At 35.5% G+C, this 22,610-nt stretch overlaps 2 protein-coding genes across 5 annotated transcripts in view; both read left to right on the top strand.

Moving 5' to 3' along the window:
* Nucleotides 1-22,610, top strand: part of LOC125676214 (uncharacterized) — a 499,894-nt gene that overhangs the window by 145,809 nt on the left and 331,475 nt on the right. The window lies entirely within an intron of this gene.
* LOC130052887 (probable serine/threonine-protein kinase pats1) lies at nt 1,794-17,905 on the top strand. The gene is made up of 6 exons (XM_056159050.1): nt 1,794-2,833; nt 2,933-3,145; nt 5,707-5,804; nt 14,106-15,293; nt 15,415-15,436; nt 17,517-17,905. Exons 1-6 carry the CDS (start codon nt 2,752-2,754, stop codon nt 17,843-17,845), a joined length of 1,932 nt encoding a protein of 643 aa, XP_056015025.1. The 5' UTR covers nt 1,794-2,751; the 3' UTR covers nt 17,846-17,905.

Genomic DNA, 22,610 nt, shown 5'->3' with positions numbered 1-22,610 from the left:
TTGTCCCTCACCGCAACGCGGAAGGGGACATAAAACACCAGTGTTCGTGCGTCCGTCCGTCCGTCCCACTTCACATTGTGGACGCAACTCCTCAGAAACCGCTCAAGGGATTGTGTTCATATTTTGTAGGATTGTTAATCCCCATGTCTAGTTGATCATATTTTGCTGCCATTTTGATTCGACAATTTTTACAGGAGTTATGGGACTTTGTTGAATTTTTACATGCTACACTATAGGATCACATTGTGGACGCACCTCCTCAGAAACCGCTCGATGGATTTTGTTCATATAATGTGGGATTGTTAGTCACCATGTGTAGTTGATCATATTATGCCACCATATTGATTCGACAAATTTTACAGGAGTTATGGAACTTTGTTGAATTTGTAAATGCTACATTATAGAAACACTTTGTGGACGCAACTCCTCTGAAAACGCTCAACGGATTTTGTTCAAATGTTGTAGGATTGTTAGTCACCGTATGTAGTTGATCATATTGCGCCGTCATTTTAATTCGACAAATCTTACAGGAGTTATGAGACTTTTGTGTTTCAACTTTTTTTGCGGCGGTGGGGGACATGGCTACGTGTAGCAATCTTGTTTTTCTTTATTGTTTTGATGGTAGCATTTTATGACTAGTTCTGAATAAACTCTCAAAATATGCGCTGAAAGTCAGTACAGTAAAACAGTGATGTTTCTTACAGATGTCAACTACATAGTCATTGTACCATTGACTAAAGGTTAAGCTCAAGGAATTGATTTGCTAAATTGTTTTGTTGGATGGTGTCTTCTTACAACCACTGTGGTGCTTATCTGAGGGTTTTCTTTTGTGATATAAGTATTATATGACTGCATAATGATTTACCTCCAATTCTTACCATTTGTACATCATGGATTGTTCAGCACGATCATCAGTTAGCAATGACTCTTTACATCCATGTTGGATATGTATATTATGTAATTTGAATGACAGGGGTCATGGCTTAGTCAAATTCAGTCACTTAAAAATACAAAGGCATGGTGCATTAAAGTATAAATCCTGCTAAAAGAAGCGTGTATATGCAAACTTACACACACGATGTTCGTCATCCTTGATTACTACTATTTTGCTCCTTCAATATTACCTATTCCAGTTAATAATGAAGTGCGAGTCGACTCTCAGGCCCTTCAGGCCTTTGATTTCAATCTTTATTTCAGTGAATAATTTGTTGTTTCAACCTAGCCCCAAAGGTCACACTATAAGCTGAAAAGGAATTCACATAATATGGGGTGACTCAAAACAAACCTGACTAATATTACCTTGCTGTTCTGGATAAGGCCAATATCACAAAGTCATATACCGTGACATGAAATGAAAGATTTTGTTACAAGAAATCTGTCTACAAAATATGAAAGTTCTGCCTTAAATCGTTTAAGAGATATGGATTAGGTCAGAGTTGTACGAAGTAGGTCAAACTTCAAGGATAAGGTCACGCGAACATATTTAAAACTGATGTGAAGGAGAAACGTATTGTTCCACGAAATATGCCAGGAGTGGTATAAATCAAATGTAGATTCTAAAAAAAAAGATTCTAAGGAAGTTTTCACAAAACTTTTCTCATATCAACAACGCCAAATTATAAAACATTTACGAGCTTACGCGACCATTCCTCGAGGTGAATTAAAGACTAAACGTTTTGACATCATAGAAATTCGCTTCTTCAAGAAAATTTTGAAAATGAAGTATGCATATCTTGTCATCAGTCATTCAACTATTAAACTACACTCTGATTATACGCACAAGTACTCTGAAGTCGATGTTAAAACTATGCCGTAGTTCCTCATTCATAATATTTTCGTAATATGTGGTATTCGGATTTTCAAACAGTATGTTGGAATTTCATTAGCACAAATTGTGCTCTTTTTGAGTTTACTTGTATTTATATTCTTTTGATAATTTTTATCCCTGTTTGTAGCCACATCCTATTCCCTGGGGTCATGATTTGAACATAATTGAATATGCAATATCAGGAAACCTTCTTGTAAATTTCAAATTTTATGGACAAGTAGTTCTTGAGCAAAACCTTTTCAAATATTATTTCTGGTATATTCGCATGCAACACGTTGACCCCCCCCCCCCCTTTTGTGGTCCCACCCCTCTACGGGAGTTATGCTTTCAAGAAACTGGAATATTCATTATGTCAGAAAACTCTCAGGTAGATAAAATATTTTCTGAGCGAGGGGTTCTCGAGAAGAATTTTAAATGACCTTCAAATTTTTTTTTGCTTTGTTTATTATATCCCTTTTAAAGGGGACATGGTCTTTTAATTGAACAAAATTGAATACTTAAGTGCAAAGGTAAAAAAAATCGAGCAATTACATGTATCATTAGACAATTCGGAATTGAGAAGATACCAGAAAATAATTTTCTAGCATTCACAATCAAGCAAAAAATATGAAGAAATTTGGCGTTTTGAATATCCCCATCTAAATGAATGAACGGGTATGGAATGAGACGTGAACTTGCAAGCAAAGTATTGTTGATTGATTGTATATTGTTTAACGTCCCTCTAGAGAACCTTTCACTTATATGAAAACGTTACCATTGCCGGCAAAGGGCTGCAACATTTAGCCCTATGCTCGGCGCTTATAGCCATTGAGGAAAGAAGGAATATTTATCGTGCCACACCCGCTGTAACACGGGCCTCGATTTATGCGGCCTCATCCGAAGGAGTGCCCCATTTAGTCGCCTCTTACGACAAGCAAGGGGTAATGAGGACCTATTCTAACCCGGATATCCAGGGGAAGCAAGCAAAATACCTACTGAATTTTGGATCTGATGATATTCATATGGGTAGAGATATTCATAAGAAATAATATTTTAAAGAATCGAACACAATCCGATGTTTTGAATTATCTATCCTATACTTGTGTTTCGACATTTTCCTAATAGAGCTACCAGTTGACACAGATAAAGAAGGGAAACAACTCTTGAGTATTTTGGACTTTGGTGGACAGTGTGCCTATTACGCGTGTCACCAGGTCTACCTCAGCAGAAGAGCCTTCTATCTTCTAGTCCTCAACATGTCTAAGGCATTTGATGAGAAAGTTGACCCTTCACTCTGTGAACAGGAAGGGACCATGTTTACTGACTGGAGCTACGGGGGTAAGTGAAATAAATTAGTATTTTCACAGATAGCACATTCAGGGCAATCCAGGTTGTAGTAACCATCAGTGTGTTCAATGTTAATGTGTTTGTTGTAATGTATACGGATTTTCACCAGCTTTCTTTATTATTTTGGTGATATTTACTATATTGCACTTGAAATAGTGTGTTGGCAATAATCATAGTATCCTCGATACATTCAAATGTGCTTCACCTTAACATGTGAATGGCTTTTTTTCGTGCATTGAACATGAATTTCACATCAAAGTGACCTTAACTTAAAATGCGATTCACTTGAACCTCAGGTTGAAAGTATTGGTCTTATTTCACGCGAAACACATATCACACCTATTCAACATCAACATCGATTTAAATAAATTTCGCGTTCAAATATGAACAAGAATTCCGTGTTAAAAGGAAGTTAAGTTTAGGATTTTGTTTTTAGAAATCCAAGCCAGGAACAGATACACTGAGTATTTCATAATGCATTTGCTCTTGAAAATTTAAAGTAGGATTTAAAACGAGTTTCGAACATTGGATTTTTGAACTTTTCCTCCATGAAAGAGGACACAATATATATTGATAAACGACACTGTGCATCAACTGCGACGAAACCGGTGGACCTCCTACTACACTTTCTGTTCCAGACAAGCACATTATCCAATACACTCAAAGGACAGCGCTTATCTAATTGTTATACCCCCGCAGACGAAGTTTGTGGTATACTGGAATCACCATGTTCGTCCCCCGTCCGTTTGGTCTTAGGATATTTGTATCACCAATGAGCAGATTTCATTACAACTTTATAAATACCTTATATGAATATTGAACTTCTGCACCTGTTATTTTGATTGAGATATGTATTCCCCCTTCAAAGAAAAGGGGCATATTGCGTTGCATCTGTCGGTTGGTCGGTATGTCGGTCGGTCAGTTGGCCGGTAGACCACATGTTGTCCGCTCAATATCTGGAGAACTATAACATTAATCGTAATTATATATCATATGTTGCCTGGTATATTAAGTGGATATTGTCAGTTTTCAATGTATATTTTATAAACCAATTAACAGATTTGATGCAAAATTTGTGTATATATTATGTATATAATGGAGCTTTGCTGTGACGTTTTCTTGCTCAAGCACGCTAAATAGTAGTTATCCATGTAATATTATTCAGAAATTATATTAAGTACTCCTTCATTATTCTGAGTAACACACTTCTGCAGAATATATAATGTTACATTAATTGCTCTCCAGAATTTTCATGTCAAAAGAATGCGATTATTCTTTAATTAGCACACATTCACTATTTCTCACCATCCACTGTGTCCTTCGTGGGTATTAGTCCCACTAAGACAGTTCTACCTGCTATTGTAGTCCGAATGTGACATATGCCCTACAATTACGTTTAAAGCGCGATAACAGTCTGAGTGGATCCGTATCTCGAAAGTATATACACAGTTGAGACCACATTAAACCTAATGACAGGCTGTATTTGCAAATAAGATCATCAAAATAACCATATAATTTGCGAAATATTTCCTTTAAACGAGACTTGAATTCCTTCAAACACCAACTTATTTGTCAGTAGATTGCCTCAATTCAAAAATTCTCTCATACGCAAAATTGCTAAGTGTAATTAATTAGATATGAATGGAATAATCATTGAATACATAATTATTTAGGTGTAAGTGTTTCAGAATTTGGCATACGGATAATAGTAAGTAATATAAAGCTATTTTATATAAATTTTATTGCTTCTTTATACACCATATACACGAGACTGTTCGCGGTTGCTCAGTGGTAGAAATTGATTGATTTTATATTGTTTAACGTCACTCTCGAGAATATTTCTCTCAAATGGAGACGTCGCCATTGCCGGTGAAGGGCTGCAAAATGTAGGCCAATGTTCGGCGTTTGTACGGTCTTTGAGCAGGAAAGGATCTTAATCGTGTCACACCTACTGTGACATGGGACCTTAGTTTTCGTGGTCTCAATCACAAGGACCACCCCATTCAGTCGCCTTTTACGACAAACAGTAGTACTGATGACCTATTCTAACCCAAATCCCCACGGCATCTTTCGCTACGTAACCGGAAGGTCGTGAGTTCGAGGTCTACTCGCGTCTCGACCGCGTAAAACCTAAAACGTTACTATAGATAGTAATTGCTCCTTCGCATAACGCTCGACATTTAGAATTGAGAATCACTGGTCTTTTAGATAATACCCTAATATCAAACTCCTTTCTCGCGACAGGCGTTGGCACGTTAAATAATCCTCATTGTTACGGCGCTGGGTGCTAAGGATAGGTCTAAATTTATGGTATTTCACCCACAGCTGGTGACGTCTCAATTTGAGTAAAAAATTATCGATGGGACGTAAAATAAACAGTCAATCAATTATATACATGAGAAAGGAAAGGTAACCCATGCTACAGACAGTCTGAAAGGGAAAGATAAATCTTGCTAAAACCAAATAAGAAAGAAAATCATGTCTGCCTCATAAATGTGGAATATCGTGGTCTGAAAAACTATTCATTGAGTTCGTTGGCCTTATTTCTACAGGGTACTTGTTGTTTTGGTTGAAGTCAGTACATACCTACTGTGACAATGACGCCCCAGTGATCATCGTTGGAACTCATCTAGATCAAACCAAAGGACAGGTATCTTGTTCTTTCTTTTTAGGTAATATAAATCTATAATACGCTAGTTTTAATGTATAAACAAGGAACATACATTTTGTTCTTTATTTTAACTAACGTGAATCTATAATACAGTAGTTTTAATGTACACTTACTGGTATCCATCTTAGTATGTTCTTCTATATCTTTTAATGATGAAATTCTGCAGATTTTAGGAACCAACTGGTCATTATTCATTTCAAATACCAACATTAATTTTCTATCTATACTGTTAGAAAACACGACTATATCTCAATTGTATAGTTTCAATTAATGATCAATCTCTATGTTTATGCTGTGTTGAGACAAACGTACAGGATTAGTTAATACAAATAAATCAAAAGAATATTATAAGTGCGGGATGATCGAGTGTAAGATAGTTTTATAACAAGGACTATAGCCTCTGTCTGTTTATCTTACGATTCCCTTTCATTGTTATAATTGAAAATATTCCGCAAATGTAATTATTAATACCACAAAAATCGGATTCCAATGTTTTAGCGTTAAAAGAAACAGCATAGTGTTTGATTGATTATTAATGTATTTCCATTGAGAACATGGTATGCTTACTCACAGCTATTTGTTATATACTTTTAACCTCACCTAGATTCTTATTTTAAGGACTGACCTGAAAACTTAATATTGTCTAATAATCCTAACATGTTTAACAACTATTACCAAGCTGAATATTTTCTAGTTTCAAGATAATTGCATTCTGATGTTGATGAGACGATCACGTAAATCTTTTAAATGGTCATTAGCTGTGAAAGTGATGACAATCATATTTTCTCAAACTCTCTAAATCGGCTAGGAATATATATTAATTACTAATAAAAACTTCTATTTTGTACAAGAACAAGAGAAACTTAAAACAACTACGTTAGATAACCGTTTATAGAGTAAAGAAATATGTAAGGAAGAATTATTGTCTTGCAAGACAATAATTATTTAATCACCGAATTTTCATATTCATGTGTCGGTTCGAGGTTAAAAAGTGTTTGAAGTAATTAAATACTTATGTTATTACTGAAATATATAATGCAGAGCATTGTGTATTATTCAGAATTCAGAATAACATTCTGAACGATTGCGTTCGTTACCGCTTAACAAACGTATTTCATTTAAGTGGATACATTCGTCGTGTTTCGTACATCACCCCCCATTTCAATCCCTTGTTGCGTAATCAGTAATCAATAATATTTTTTCTTAATTTTGACAGTCAAAACTAGTATCTTTGCTTCAATGTTGCATTACAAATTCTTTATAAATGTTTGAATATTTAGGAAATACAGTACATTTGACCAATCGAGGCTCCATAATTCGGGGATGGCCCATAGAACGTGAAATGTTTGGGCTGACAACATTGTTTTAAAAATTCTTACATATTTTGATATTTCCCTCAATATTACCCGGGCTTTTACTGAGCTACAATACTCTTTTACTGTAAATGGATTGGGGCAATTTTCAGTCAATTGTGACGAAATAATTACTTATGTGACTAAATGACTGAGAGGTCGCATCTGTTTACAAATAACAGTTACAGTTGGCAGAGCATCTCGTATGTTATCATATAAATACAGAATCGTGTGCTTTTAGAATTAGAAGTGTATAGGGTCTAGAGGGTAAAAGAGGAAGATAACGAGCAGTGATCAATATAAATAATACCAAATAGAAACGTTGGGCAAACACGAAACCCTGATATAAAAGAGGTGAGAGCAGGTGCCTAGGAGAAGTCAACAGCCCCTGTCGACCTATCACACTCATCGTAAGCCCTATATCTTGATCAGGTAAACGGAACAATCCGTAGTCAAAACCAGAGTGCCAAGAACGGCCTATCAATTGGTATGAAATGCACCACGCCCAATGACAGATTGCATTGACAAACTAGATCGTTATAACGACCATAAAATATGTTATATGCAGACATTTAACAAGACTATTGAAATCCTTATTACAACAACTTGTTTGGCAGTATCCTGCTATATATTGACTGAGCTTCGGAAGATTTACATATCGAGTTCGTTTTAAAATACCGTGGGACTACCACACAAGGATATTGAGTCTATATCTCCCGATATTCACTTTATTTATCCCGATGTTTAATCTGTAAGTATTGATCGATTGATTGATTCTATCTTGCCTAACGTCTCACTCGGAAATTTTTCATTCATATGGAGACGTCACCAAGACCGGTAAAGGACTTCAAACTTAGGCCTATGCTCGGCGCTTACGGACATTGAGAAGTGAGGGTTCTTCAGCGTGTCACACTTACTGTGACACGAGCCATCCGTTTTTAAGGTCATCTCCGAGGACCCGTGACATTCAGACCTGATGCCGAGCGTTTGGTTATGGAACTGTCACTACCTGTTTTAACGACTTACAGTAGGTGTGTCTCAGCCGGGATTCGAACCCCGGGCCTTCCGCATGCGGGGCGAATGCTCTAACCTCTCGGCCACCACAGCGGTTGTAAGTACTGATATTCAGTATATATCTTCAGATATAAAGTCTGTAAACTGTAACATTGCTACAAATAAGTAAGGAACTGCTAAGGTTTTGGGCAAAATTTTACCTTGCACGTACATGCGTACCAACATGTTCCAACAGAAGCCTGCTAACTCCTTTATTGAATGTCTAAACACTCCAGTTGTCTTACATTGGTAAAGTTTAGAAACGAAAGCATTACCACAGGCACCTGAAGTATGGATATTACTACCCCCTCCCCTTTTTTCATAATTTTTTTTTGTGGCAATAAGTTCTTTGAAATGTATGAGTTCCCAGTCTATCTCATCCCTCTTTCGATTCATGTAATCGTTTCACGCTTTTTGTAAGCTTTAGAGATTGGCCTTCTACCGGTATAATAAAATACACAAGGTAAGAAACAAAAATTTGTAAACAAACAGACAGGGCTTCATCTCTTCCACTGGCAGCCAAAAAGAAGGTCACAGAGTACGAATTTGTTGTACGCGCCGTGTGATTGGTTCGCAAAGACATCGCTTAGTCTCGGGATCATCCGAAGGGTCTCGGGATTATTCGCGGACCAATCACACGACACGTTATAAATTTGTACTCTATGACCTCCTTTTTGGCTGCCAGTGGAAGAGATGAAGCCCTGTCCTATCAATGCACGCAATATTTTGTCAAATAAAAGAGATGAGATGGGTTGTGAGTTGAAGAGTCTTGTAGTATGACATCTCCCCGACCTGCCGCTCGCCAAAATTCCTTAGGTAACGCTGTAATTACTTGGAAAATGTGCCCCGAAACGTGGACCCCCTGTTTGTTTACAAATTTTTGTTTCTTACCTTGTGTATTTTATTATACCGGTAGAAGGCTAATCTCTAAAGCTTACAAAAAGCGTGAAACGATTACATGAATCGAAAAAGGGATAAGACAGACTGGGGATTCATACATTTCAGAGAAATTATTGCCACCCAAAAAAAAATATGAAAAAAAGGGGGGGGGGTTAGTAATATCCATACTTCAGGTGCCTGTGGCATTACGAGAACTAATGTTAATATAATCAACATTAAAGTTTCAATATTCACTCAATATTACATTGAAAATGCAGTGAAGATTTTCAATTATGAAAAAATATTTTTTTGAACTGTTGAACCACAATCATGCAGGATATTATAGTTGTGTAGGCCTTCGTTCAATACGACTTTTGTTGATCCTGATGTATTATACATGTACAGTGTATTATATACAGCTGTCCAGTTGAATCTTTATGTTTATTCAAATTTTGAAAGGGTTTGTATCGGGCTACAAGTCTATACATGTAAACCGAAGCTTAATCCCAAGCATTCTCATTCCAACACAATTCACATCAAACGTCCTCTGGTCTATAAATACAGATAGTGATAATTAATTGTATTTTGCTTAACGTCCCGCACAAGAATTTTTCACTCATATGGGGACGTCACCATTGCCGATGAAGGGCTGCAAAATTTAGGCCTTTGCTTTGCGCTTATGACGTTTGAGCAGGGACACGAGACCTCGGTTTTTGCGGTCTCGTCCGAAGGACCGCCCCATTTAGTCGCCTCTTACGACAAGCAAGGGGGTACTGAGGACCTACATTGTATTCTAACCCGAATCCCCACATGTTCAGATAATGACAAGTTCTCATTTAAAAGTGAGTATTCATTTAAAAGTAGGTATAAATAATACATGTATCTTATTTAACACGTGGATGTATGTATGGTCTCTAGTTAAAAATAAATAAATGAAAAAAATATTTAAAAGGGTGGATCTCTGCTATTGATCATTAAAACATGAAGCAGATCCAGTGGGGGAGGAGATTAGGGTTAAAAGGACCCAATTGTGACACCCTTCCACCCTGGGATTTATGAGTTTCAAATGTTTGTTACTGATTGATTGATTGTATCTTGCTTAACATCTCACTCGAGAATTTTTCATTAATATGGAGACGTCACCAAGACCGGTGAAGGGCTTCAAATTTAGGCCTATGCTCGGCGCTTACGGCCATTGAGCAGTGAGGGTTCTTTAGTGTTCCACACTTCCTGTGACACGGGTCATCTGTTTTTAAGGTCATCTTCGAGGACCCGTGACATTCACACCTGATCCCGAGCGTTTGGTGATGGAACTGTCACTACCTGTTTTAACGACTTAGGTATGTCGCGGCCGGGATTCGAACCCCGGCCTTCCGCATGCGGGGAGAACGCTCTAACCTCTCGGTCACCGCGGCGATATTTACACCATAAACATTGGAATCCCATGGAAAAAAATGAGTTACCTATATATAATTCGGACCCCACCCTCTGTGAAAATTACATGGAGCCTCCCCTGATATTAATATCATAATCTATCTTTTTTTATTTAAACATACATTGATTTCAATACAGTCTCCATTGCCCTTGAATAGGTTAAACAAATTGTGTGTGTATATACATAATTATGTGGCACTCAAATATGCATGGCTTTATGTTGGTTTAAGTTTAAAAAAAAAAGTTTGATTTCGTAACCCCAAGTTTTGATTGGTTTTCAATAAAGATACCATGCTAATGTCCTGTACCTTATGTTATTCTGGAAACAGCAGAACTCTTTGGCTTGTTAAACGTTTTGATTAGCTAAATGGATAATGAATAACAAATTCTCAAAAACTGATTTTTATCTACATGGGACACACGGATATGATTATATTAGAACGTTAGAACCTTAGAACATAAAATTGGTATTATTCAAAACCAGGTGTAGTAGATAAATGGAATCTTCAGAAATGTTGAGCGGATGATGAGATCTACAAATTGGTATCACGGTCAAGTGTATGCAATAATGAAATATACTGCGTCGTACACGAGCAAACATTTTAGAATGGCTCGTTATCATTTCTTTCTCAACCTTTGTTAATATCTAGTATATCACCATTATATTGAAACAATTTCTTGTTTGAACTATAACCCTGGGAATTAAGACCCAAACACTGCCAAAAAATCAAAGCCTGCAGGTCATACCTACCGTTTCGTACAGACCGTTCACACCCAACCCTTCCCGCCCGAAAATACCCCAGTCTTGCCTGACGAGAATTTTTTTAAAGTAGTTTATCTGTTGTCAAACACGTATACAAAATTGTTTATTTAACATCTGTATTGAGAAGAAGCCTGGAATATACAAATTTGACATGTATTTTAACTACACTCAGATTGAATGTACAAGAAAAGCGAAACAGACCCGACCCTTTCATTTTCAGTTTGAATGAATTGGATAAAGCAATGAATCAATAAAAGTTAATAATCCGTATTCCATACCGACCCAATCTTTACATCTGTTTCTTTTATATCCGAATGTAAACAATATTCATTTGTTTTTATCCCAACAGGTTTATCATCCATTGAGTTAATGCGTAACAATATAATTTGCCACGTCTTAAACGAACAATCGTTATAAAATGGATAATTATCATTTCTTTCTCAAGGTTCTTTAATTTTTAGAACATTACCATTATATTGAAATTATTTCATGTTTAAACTGACCCCAGGAAGAACCAAAGTAATGCTAAAAAATGAAATCGTGCAGGCCATGCCTACCATTTCATGCAGACCGTTCACAAAGCGTGTATGTCTCGCCTACAAAGACAGTGGTCAATATTTCTTGCGTGTTTCGTGCAAACTCTTCACCGTTCCGTGCAGACCGTTCAGCGTTTCGTGCAAACCGTTCCGTGCAAGAATCGTTTCGTACCGTTCTGTACAAGTGGTGTAGTGGTGAACTTCAGGGTCTGTATCATTAAGTTTCGCAACAGCTCTGTAAATGGAACGTTTAATGATACCATTACATCATTAGGGGAGTTGTATCATTAACGGTTTATACTGTAGACTGTTAATGCGATAATTTGTATCATTAAGCGTTGTAACTGCACCCCTTAATGTAGTTTGTATCACTGAAGGAATATGTCATAAGCGGTTTCTACAGGCTTCTACTGAAAGTGCATGATTCCCCGGTAGAAAGTGAATGTTCTGACTTCAGGGCCGAGCCAAATTTAATATAGTATTTACATGTAAAACAGTTAGATACTGTAGCATCTTTACTGTTAGTGGTACTGAATTGAATATTTAGAATGAGCAGATAGCTTTTTAGTTCACCTGAGCTGAAAGCTCAAGTGAGCTTTTCTGATCACCCGTATTCCGGCGTCCGTCCGTCCGTCTGTAAACTTTTAACATTTTCAACTTCTTCTCAACAACCACTGGGCCAATTTCAACCAAAGTTGGCACAAAACATCCTTAGGTAAAGGGAATTCTAAATTGTTAAAATAAAGGGCCAGGCCACCTTCCAAGGGGAGATAATCAAGAAAAGGTAAAAATAGGGTAGGGTCATTAAAAAATCTTCTTCTCAAGAACCACTGAGCCAGAAAAGCTGAGATTTATATGAAAGCTTCCTTATATAATGCAAATACACATGTATCATGGCCCCCGGGGGTCGGATGGGTCCACAATAGGGGATCAAAGTTTTACATACAAATATATAGGGAAAATCTTTAAAAATTTTCTTCTCAAGAACCACTGAGCCAGAAAAGCTGAGATTTATATGAAAGCTTCCTTATATAATGCAGATTCTAAATTGTTAAAATCATGGCCCCCGGGGGTCGGATGGGGCCACAATAGGGGGTCAAAGTTGGGGGGTTGTTGGTTTTTTTGTTGTTTTTTTCGGTTTTTTTTTTATTTATTTATTTTTTTTTTTGCTATAGTGCAGATTCAAGTTCGTTAATATCATGGACCCCGGGGATTGAATGGGGCCTCAATGGGGGCATCAAAGTTTTACATACAAATTTATAGGGAAACTCTTTAAAAATCTTCTTCTTAAGAACCACTGAGCCAGAAAAGCTGAGATTTATATGAAAGCTTTCTGATATAATGCAGATTCAGGTTTGTTGAAATCATGCCTCCCTGGGGTAGGATGGGGCCAAAATAGGGGATCAAAGTTTTACATACAAATATATAGGGAAAATCTTTAAAAATCTTCTTCTCAAGAACAATTGGACCAAAGAAGTTCATATTTACATGAAAGCTTTCTGACATAGTGTAGATTCAAGTTTGCAAAATACCATGGCCTCCAGGGGTAAAATTTGCCGAAATTATCATCGTGATTAATATATTTATCAAAATAGCGAATTTAACAACCCCATGCAGAATTCTGACAATAGGGCGGGTCCAAAGTAGTCCTATAGTGTTAATACACTGTATAACATGTACATGTTGTATTATGTAGGTTCATGCCATTAGTATGGGTATTTTTTATGATTAAATACAACATCTTGTTCTTTTAAAATGTTTCATTCTTGTGCTGAATGATATAGTTTTTCTCGGATATGTAGAACAGGAAAATTATTGGAGATTTTATAGCCTTTGGGTCGAGCGGTACATTCACCTAATGCCCAAGTGAACAATCAAGCCTCTCGGTATCTTGTATTTTTCAAACTTTCCATTATATGAAGAAATGAAGAAAACAAAATGTTCCAAAGGAATTTACAGTGCTTAGAAACTTCGGTTCATACTTTTTAAACATGCAACATTCCATAAATGACTACCACAACCACCTATATAATGTATGGCGCGCATTCTTTGGTACTTTGGTACAAGAGTGCAATGACGAGGATTTGTAATCAGAGATTTTCGGCGCGGATCTTACTATTTCATGAAACTATTTTAAATACTTGACCAGATTTGTGTAATATATTTCCCTGATATTTAGTAACATTTGAATGATACGTTATAATAAACATGTATTTTCATGAATTTATGATCCTATATTAAATTCTCATACTTTGGGTTTTAGAATTCCAACACACTCTACAACAGCATACTGGATTACCTCGAACACAACCAACATCTGAAGTCACACTTAACCAGAGAACACTGCTTCGTTCTAGGTTTTAAGTCGGATGGTTCATCATTCCAGGACACGCTATCTGACCTAGAGAAGTGTATGGTTTCAATTGCTAAACAAGATAGATGGAAGGAAACCATTCCTACAGACTGGGCGCTGTCTGAAGTCGTACTCCGAGAACTCAGAGGACGGGGACAAAGAATGATATCAGTTGAAGAATTATCGGAAAGATGTTTTGGGAAAAACAAAGAGAAATGCATACAAATCAGAGATATCCTGAAATTTTACCACGAGATAGGCGTTATATTACACTTTGACGAGGATTCTCTTGCTGAAACTGTTATCATTGACATCCAGTGGTTTGTTGATTCCTTTAAGAACATAATAACCGATCCAAACCATGTCAGGGATTTTGTCGAAAACAACCGCGATTGGTTGGAGTTTAACGAAAACGGCCATATACAAGACAATCTATTGACTAAACTTTGGACCAGTCGGAACTTTCAAATTAATCGCTGGAACAAAACAAACTTGTTACAATACATGGAACGTCTCGGTCTCATCTTTAATGGTCAAAGGGTGCATTATATCCCTTGCATGAACAAGCGGACTTTTACAATCCAACAACAGAAAGATTTGCAATCCATTGAAAGTAAAACATCAGTGTTGGTCTTTCAATTTCCTTTCCTGCCATACTTCATATACTTCCGTCTGATTGTTGCTTGTTTCACAAAGACCAGTGGAGAATGGAGATTTCCAAAAGACGAGCACCTTTCTTTATATAAAAACCTGGCGTATTTTGTCTATAAGAATCACACTGTAGCCCTTGCTGTGAATAGATATTCCATTCAACTTCAGGTTTTTCAACGCAACAGAGATTCAATCTCAAAAACTGTCACATTGGAAATCCGTGACGATATTGAAAGATTACTCAATGATCTAACCAGAAACTTTCACAAGGAAATCATGTACACTGTAGGATATCAATGTTCAAAACAGGAAGTGTTCGGTGAACACAATGCTTATTTTGTTGAAGAGAGAGAAATCCATGGGAAAGGCGAACAAACGTGCCCAATACACGAAACAGAAAATCATCATATCCTGATAGAATCAAACCTCCTATATTATTGGAATGAGGTATTTTGTTTTTAGATAAGATTTTCGCATTTTATCATTTAAGAAGTAAAAGTCCGTAGTTTGATTTATTACCCGTGTGTATTATCGTAGTTAATAATGTTGATACTGTTCCTTTCAATAGGATGTTCAGGACAAACCAACAGGTGATTATATTTTATTATTTCTGTAAATGAACATGTTTACCGTCATTCAGATATCTTGGAATCTTTAACTGTAATCAGATGTAATTGGTCACTGATTTTTTAATTAATGTACTAATCAGTAGCAGTCATGAGAACAATTGGTTACTTGTAATTTCATTAATTCAATTAAAAATAGAAAATTAACTGTAATCTTTATTATGTTCTTACTATCTTTCATTACGTATACAATCGCAATTTGATTATCAAAGAATCTGAATGTTTTGTTCGTTCCCACTTCTCTAAGATTTTGAAATCGTTATCCCATCCAGCTAAAATTTTGAAATTGTTACCCCATATAGCTAAAATTATAATACTTTTTTATTTCCACATAGCTACAATTCTGATATTGTTATCTCCACCTCGCTAAAGTTCTGAACTGGTTACTTCAATTTAGCTAAATTTCTCAATTTGTTATCCACAGAGCTAAACTTTTGCAATTGTTTTTTTCTTCACATAAACAAAAGTTATTTCCATTTACTTAAAATTCCGATTTCCTTATCACATATAGCTGATACTTTTTTTATTCCACATACCAACAATTCTGAAATTGATATTCTCCCTTATCAAATATTGTGATTTTTACCCCTGAGTGCATGGTCCTATTGAATTGTGTCAGTTTTACACTAAGTGTCCGTTATTACCAGCCGAGTCTTTGGAATATCAATAATATATATTTCATATTCCAATTTCATGAAGTAAACATTTCAAGATTATTGATATTAATTTTTGAAATTGTATAACTTTAATTTTGTTTTTGAGGTTATTACCTGTGGTTCTCACAGAAATTCCAACTAATTTCTAGTCTTCCTATTTTCATCCAATCAATATTTAGTTGATTCTACTTTCAGAAAATCAATGTTTATTCCATTTTACCTTCACCATATTTAATTGTAACAAACTACCAGCATTGTATCAAAGGACAGAATATACATTGTATGTCACCTGTAATTAATTTTCATTGTTCTTTGACATCCGAACCTGTACGCTATTCCCATCTAACTAAAACCAGCACCCTGTTCATATGTTTAGTTAAGCAGACAGATAAATAAAAGCCATTTACCTAGGCAATGTATTTAGGGATACAAGAACACCCAATATCTAAATAACAAACTGTTTGCACTATTCCAAAGATACAAGTTAAAATAAATATTTATTCGGTATATATACATAAATACAAACATACATACATAAATACCAAGGATAACCCATGAAAGCTCGAAAGCTTATTTCCAATGGGGTCCTTTTAGATGAACAGCTGTTTGCGCTAGGAGGTCTTTTATGTTGGAAAAAACTGGAGTACCCAGAGGAAACCCACGTATCCGAGCGGGCGACCGCCATACCCTCTCACATATAACCACTGCCGATCACGGGGATAGACCTCGGGTCGTAGCGCCGCTATTTCATATTTCTTCTCGACAAATCAATTTCATATCAATACTCTTATGCATTTATCTGTGTTCAAATAAAATTTTGGGATATGACATCAATATATCGCTATCTATTCTCAACAAATTAAACAGTTACTACTTTATTTATTTCGTCCATATCTTTATTGTTTAAAATTTACTAAGCTATACATTACAGGAAAATACAAATCTTCTTATGATACTCCTATAAGTCGGAAATAGAGTTTTGGACCAAAATTTAACTCCAAAAAAAAATCCGACTTATGGGCGAGTATGTACGGTATTTGACATTTTCATCAAGATGTTTCGCATTTGGAAAGAACGTGAACATGAACCAATGTTTGTATATTATAATAATAGCAGGGGTGTATACCATGCCGCACCCTAATAAAACATGTTTGTTAGAGTTGTATGGTATATACCCTACTGTTATCATTACAGACAAAATAACTGATTGGTGTTGAACATGGTATTCGAAACCCCTGTGATTGTAAAGATGTTTGACAACACGATCATATTTTTTTTCGGTGGCAGAAACACAGGACGGTAGTGTAGGGTATTTCCGTTATATTTTGGATAAATGTTTGCCCTGAGATGCACGATATATTTGATAACGATATTCTAAATAATTACAGGGCCATCCATTGATAAAATGTGTTTATCTGAGCTCGATATGTCGAAATTCACCATGGTAATGGGAAAAGACTTCGAAGTAGTTGCTAAATACTTGCAATGGAAACAAAATGAGATTGACATATTAAAAATGGAAACTCCATCTGTGAAGACTGTGATACACAAAATCCTTCTCACATGGAATCGCAAACTTGGCCCTGCTGCAACACTGGAGAACTTGGAGAAAGCATTAGAGGGCGCAGAAAGAGACACTGGTGCAGGCGTGAACTGGGATGTGTTTAATCAAGCAAAGAAGGCTATTCTGGAAGGAAGAAATGAACTTATGCAGTAGATACTACACTGCGAAGGCGGAACTACATATGTAAATCTGTTGTAGGTTGATCAATCTAAGGGAATGACCCCGATATATATATATATATATATATATATATATATATATAGTTTTATGGGGTTTTTTTAGAATTTTTTTTTTGCGACATGTTCTTGTGTGTCAGACAGAACAGTCGTGCTTAGTCGAGGAAAGGTGGCTATTTTGAAGAAGTAGACAAGCTATATATGTAAATATTCTGTGAGTAGATCAATTCAATAATCAATTTAAGGAATGATTCCGATCAATCAATGTACTGTATATATTTATATTCCTTTAGATTTTTGCGTCAAAACAGCATTCAATATCAATGGTTATGTGTGAATGACATTTAACCAGCGAAAACATATTTTAACTATAGTATATCAAGATTACACGAAACTTTAGTGGTCAAAAGTAATTTATGGTGTAAATATATTTGGATTCCAAGACAAAATACACTTTGCAAAACTTTCATTGCATGATGTAAACCTGTTAATCTTCAAATATATGTCATTCCTCCAGTAATTTAAGGGTTTATTTATGAAACAGTGTAATTTGTTTACAGAAAATCGTTCTTAACTTGGACTTCTTCTGTTCAAACGCAACAAATTTTATTATTCAAACAGTTGTTTATCGTACTGATACTGTTAGATACACCCTGAATATCTTATTTACTGTTGTATCTTGTAGTGTGTAGTTAGCTGATGTCAATCTATTATACACAACACTGTCAGTATCTTAGTGGTGTACAGTTCACTACAATATGTTGTACATATGTGTATTCCACAGAGAATAGTGTAGTGCAATGACAGGAAACAACAACGCTATTATGATTATTATCGTTGTTGTCGTCGTCATCATCATCATCTTCGTCGTCGTCGTCATTATCATTTCAAATTTGAATTTTGAACTGACGTTTGTAGGAATCCTTTAATGATCAATAAAAGATGTGCTTATATATATATTTGTCACAGTAGATACAAGTTAGCAGAATATACGTGTAAATATGTTCACTGATTTTCTTTTATTTGTAGATACATGGAATTGTCGATGCATTTAAGGAAGTTCTTAGAATATGTGTGTATATTGTATATCCATGTAATTAGCTAATTGGTGTGTCTTGTGGGCTTACCTGAGCTGAAAGCTCACGTGAGCTTTTCTGATCGTCTGTTGTCCGTCATCTGTCCGTCCGTCTATCTGTAAACGTTTTTTTTTATTTTTTTTTTTTTTTTTTTTTACATTTTTGACTTCTTCTCCAGAGCCACTGAGCGAATTATAACCAAACTTGGCCAAAAGCATTCTTCGGTGAAGGGCTTTCACGTTTGTTCAAATGAAGGGCCATGCCTCCTTCAAAGGGGATATTATCACAAAAATGCAAAGCTAGGGATGGGGTCATTTAAAAATCTTCGTCTCAAGAACCACTAAGCCAGAAAAGCTGACTATTACATGACAGCTTCCTTACATAATGCAGATTCAGTTTTTGCTAAAATCATGGCGCCTGGGGGTATGATGGGACCATGATAGGTGATCAAAGTTTTACTTACAAATATATAGGAAAAATCTTTTCAAAATTTCTTCCCAAGAACCACTGAACCAGAAAGGCTAATATTTACTTGAAAGCTTCTTGACGTAGTGCATATTCAAGTTTGTTAAGTTCATGACTTCTGTGGGTAGTATGTGGTCACAATAGGGGATCAAAGTTTGACATACAAATATACATGTATAGGGAAAATCTTTAAAAATCTTCTAAAGAACCACTGAGTCAGAAAAGTTGTTATTTAAGTGAAAGCTTCCAGACATAATGTAGTTTCATGTTTGTTAAAGTCATGGCCCCTGGGGGTATTATGGGGCAATAATGAGGGATCAAAGTTTTACATACAAATATATATGGAGATCTTTAAAAATCTTCTCAAGAAGCACTGAGCCAGAAAAAAAACTTATATTCAAATGAAGGCTTCTTGACATAGAGAAGATTCAAATATGCTAAAATCATGCCCCCGGGGGTATGATGGGGCCACAATAGTGGTTCGAAGTTTTACATACAAATATATAGGAGAAATCTCTTAAAATTGTCTTCTCAAGAACCACTGGGCCAGAAAAGCTTAGATTTACATGAAAGCCTCCTGGCATAATGCAGATTCAGGTTTGTTAAAATCATGGCATCTGGGGGTAAGATGGGACCGCAATAGGGGGATCAAAATTTTACGTACAAATATATATGTACCATTTTTAAAAAGCTTCTTCCCAAGAACAGCTGAGCCAGAAAAGCTTATATTACATGAAAGCTTCTTGACAAAGTGCAGATTTGAGTTTGTTAAAATCATGGCTCTTGGGGGTAGTATGGGACCACAATAGGATATCAAAGTTTTATATACAAATATATAGGGAAAACCTTTAAAGATCATCTTCTAAAAATCCATTGAGGCAGAAAAGCTGATATTTACATGAATGCTTCCTGACATAATGCATATTCAAGTTTGTTAAAGTCATGACCCCTATAGGGTAAGATGGGACACAATAGGGGGATCAACGTTTTACATACAAATATCTAGGGAACACCTTTAAAGATCATCTTCTCAAGAACCACTGAGCCAGAAAAGCTGATAATTACATGGAAGCTTCCTGACATAGTGCAGATTTCATGACCCCAGGGGCTAAGATACATATCACTAAATATATTTTTAAATCTTCTTTTTAAGAATCATTGGACCAAAGAAGTTTACATTTGCACGAAAGCTTCCTGATATAGTGCAGATTCAAGCCTGTAAAAATCTTGATCATCGGGGGTAAGATGAGGCCACAGTAGGAGATCAAAATTTTTACATACAAATGTATATAGAAAAACATTAAAAATCTTCTTTTGAAGAACCACTGAGCCAAAAAAAGTTTGCAATTACATGAAAGCTTCCTGACATAGTGCAGATTAACGTTTAGTAAAATCATGGCCCCCAGGAGTAGGTTGGGACCACAATAGGGATCAAAATTTTATTAGCCGATATATATAAGGCAAATATTTCGATATGAGCAAAGTTGACTCAGGTGAGAGATGTGGCCCATGGCACTCTTGTTTTTGTTTTGTTTTGTATTAACTACTTTAGTGAGTAGTGAACAAACTCCTTTGTCGATGATAAACTACTCGTTATTCATGTACAGTTTAGATATCTAATCTTTGATTCATAATTGTAATTTTTTTGTAGTTAATCAGCTGTAAAAAGTGCTTTAACCTATTAGCAGATAAGAAATAGCAAAACCACTCACTCACCACCAAGAAATACCCACGTGTTTTCAAATGTAACGAATATTTCTTTGAACTATTCACCTTTTTTTTTTTTTGCTTTAGCGTAAAAAACTGTAGTAAAACTGAATTTTCATGGAGATTGATTGTTCTTTATTGAATGAAAATCTTGGAATGATAATTCGGACTCGGTGTAAATTGTCTATATTCGGTGCAAACTGTATATATTCGGCGTAAACTGTCTATAGTTGATGTAGACTTTCTATATTTAGTGTAAACTGTCGTTATTCGATGTAAACTGTATATATTCGGTGTAAACTTTCTATATTTAGTGTAAACTGTCGTTATTCGATGTAAACTGTAGATACTCAATGCAAACTGTCTCTATTCGGTGTAAACTTTCTATATTCAGTAAAAATTGTGTAGTTTCACTTAAAAAGGAGGATATTTATATATCAATATGAAAGAAATGCTCTACGAATTCAAAACATACAAACACGCTATAAAGGTCATAAAATGGATTCAAATTCTACAAAGGATCTTTCAGTAATATTATCTTACACTACTTCTCAAGAATCACCAAGATTCTATTAGAATATATTCCAACCTATTGTATTGCATTCATTATCAATAAACATCAGCATCCAATATTGTATATTAAATAAGCAACAAAACATCATCATGTCGATTAGATCTAAGTTTGAACACAGTATGTACTCTTGGCTCTGATGAATCCATTGTTTTATTTGTGTGTATTATATAACACTCTTTGACAGTCATTCTTCCTTAGGAAGCACAAGATTGAAATATGTCAGAGCAGGGTTCAACATTCACTGTATATTTAGATACCTTCACTTAGTTCAGCGCGGGACCACAGTGAGGACTCAAAACTTTATAAATCTTAAATTAACAAGTGTTACAGTATGTAGTGGAGAAGAAACCCTAAAAATAAACACGTGTTACAGTAATCAATTTGATATGCAAGTAGCAGTATGTAGTGGAGAAAAAACCTAAAAAATGCAAAGATGTATCTACCGTTTAAGTTTGTCAAATCCATTTTGTGCTTAGTCACGGTGTGTTTATGATGGGGATTTACTGTTTTACGGGAGGGATTGACATTTCTAGCATGAACTGTGTAGCTCATTAGCTTCTTTTATCTTTATCTACAAGTTTGATTAGATAACATAGCATTGAAACGTTTGTAGATGTCACTACTAAGATTACCATTTCATTTTTTTTTTATCCAAATAGTTTGTTTATTATATATATTTGTGGGTTTTTGTTTTACAAAAATCGTTCATTTCTTTGATGTATTTATGGATATTGCAAGAAAAATGGATTTGTCTTCAAAGTATTGTTTCCCTGTATATGTATGTTTAGCTTTTTTTCCACATGTTTGATAACTTACTTTGAATGTACATGTTAATGTGAATTCTACTCATTTTATACATATAAAGTAAACCTAGGACACCTCTTTATAAGACAGAGCAGTTTATGAAAAAGGTGTAAACT

This window comes from Ostrea edulis, chromosome 3, assembly GCF_947568905.1.
Source record: "Ostrea edulis chromosome 3, xbOstEdul1.1, whole genome shotgun sequence".
Lineage (NCBI taxonomy): Eukaryota > Metazoa > Mollusca > Bivalvia > Ostreida > Ostreidae > Ostrea > Ostrea edulis.
The sequence above is the reverse complement of the archived record's forward strand: the minus strand, read 5'-3'. Positions and strand labels throughout refer to the sequence as shown.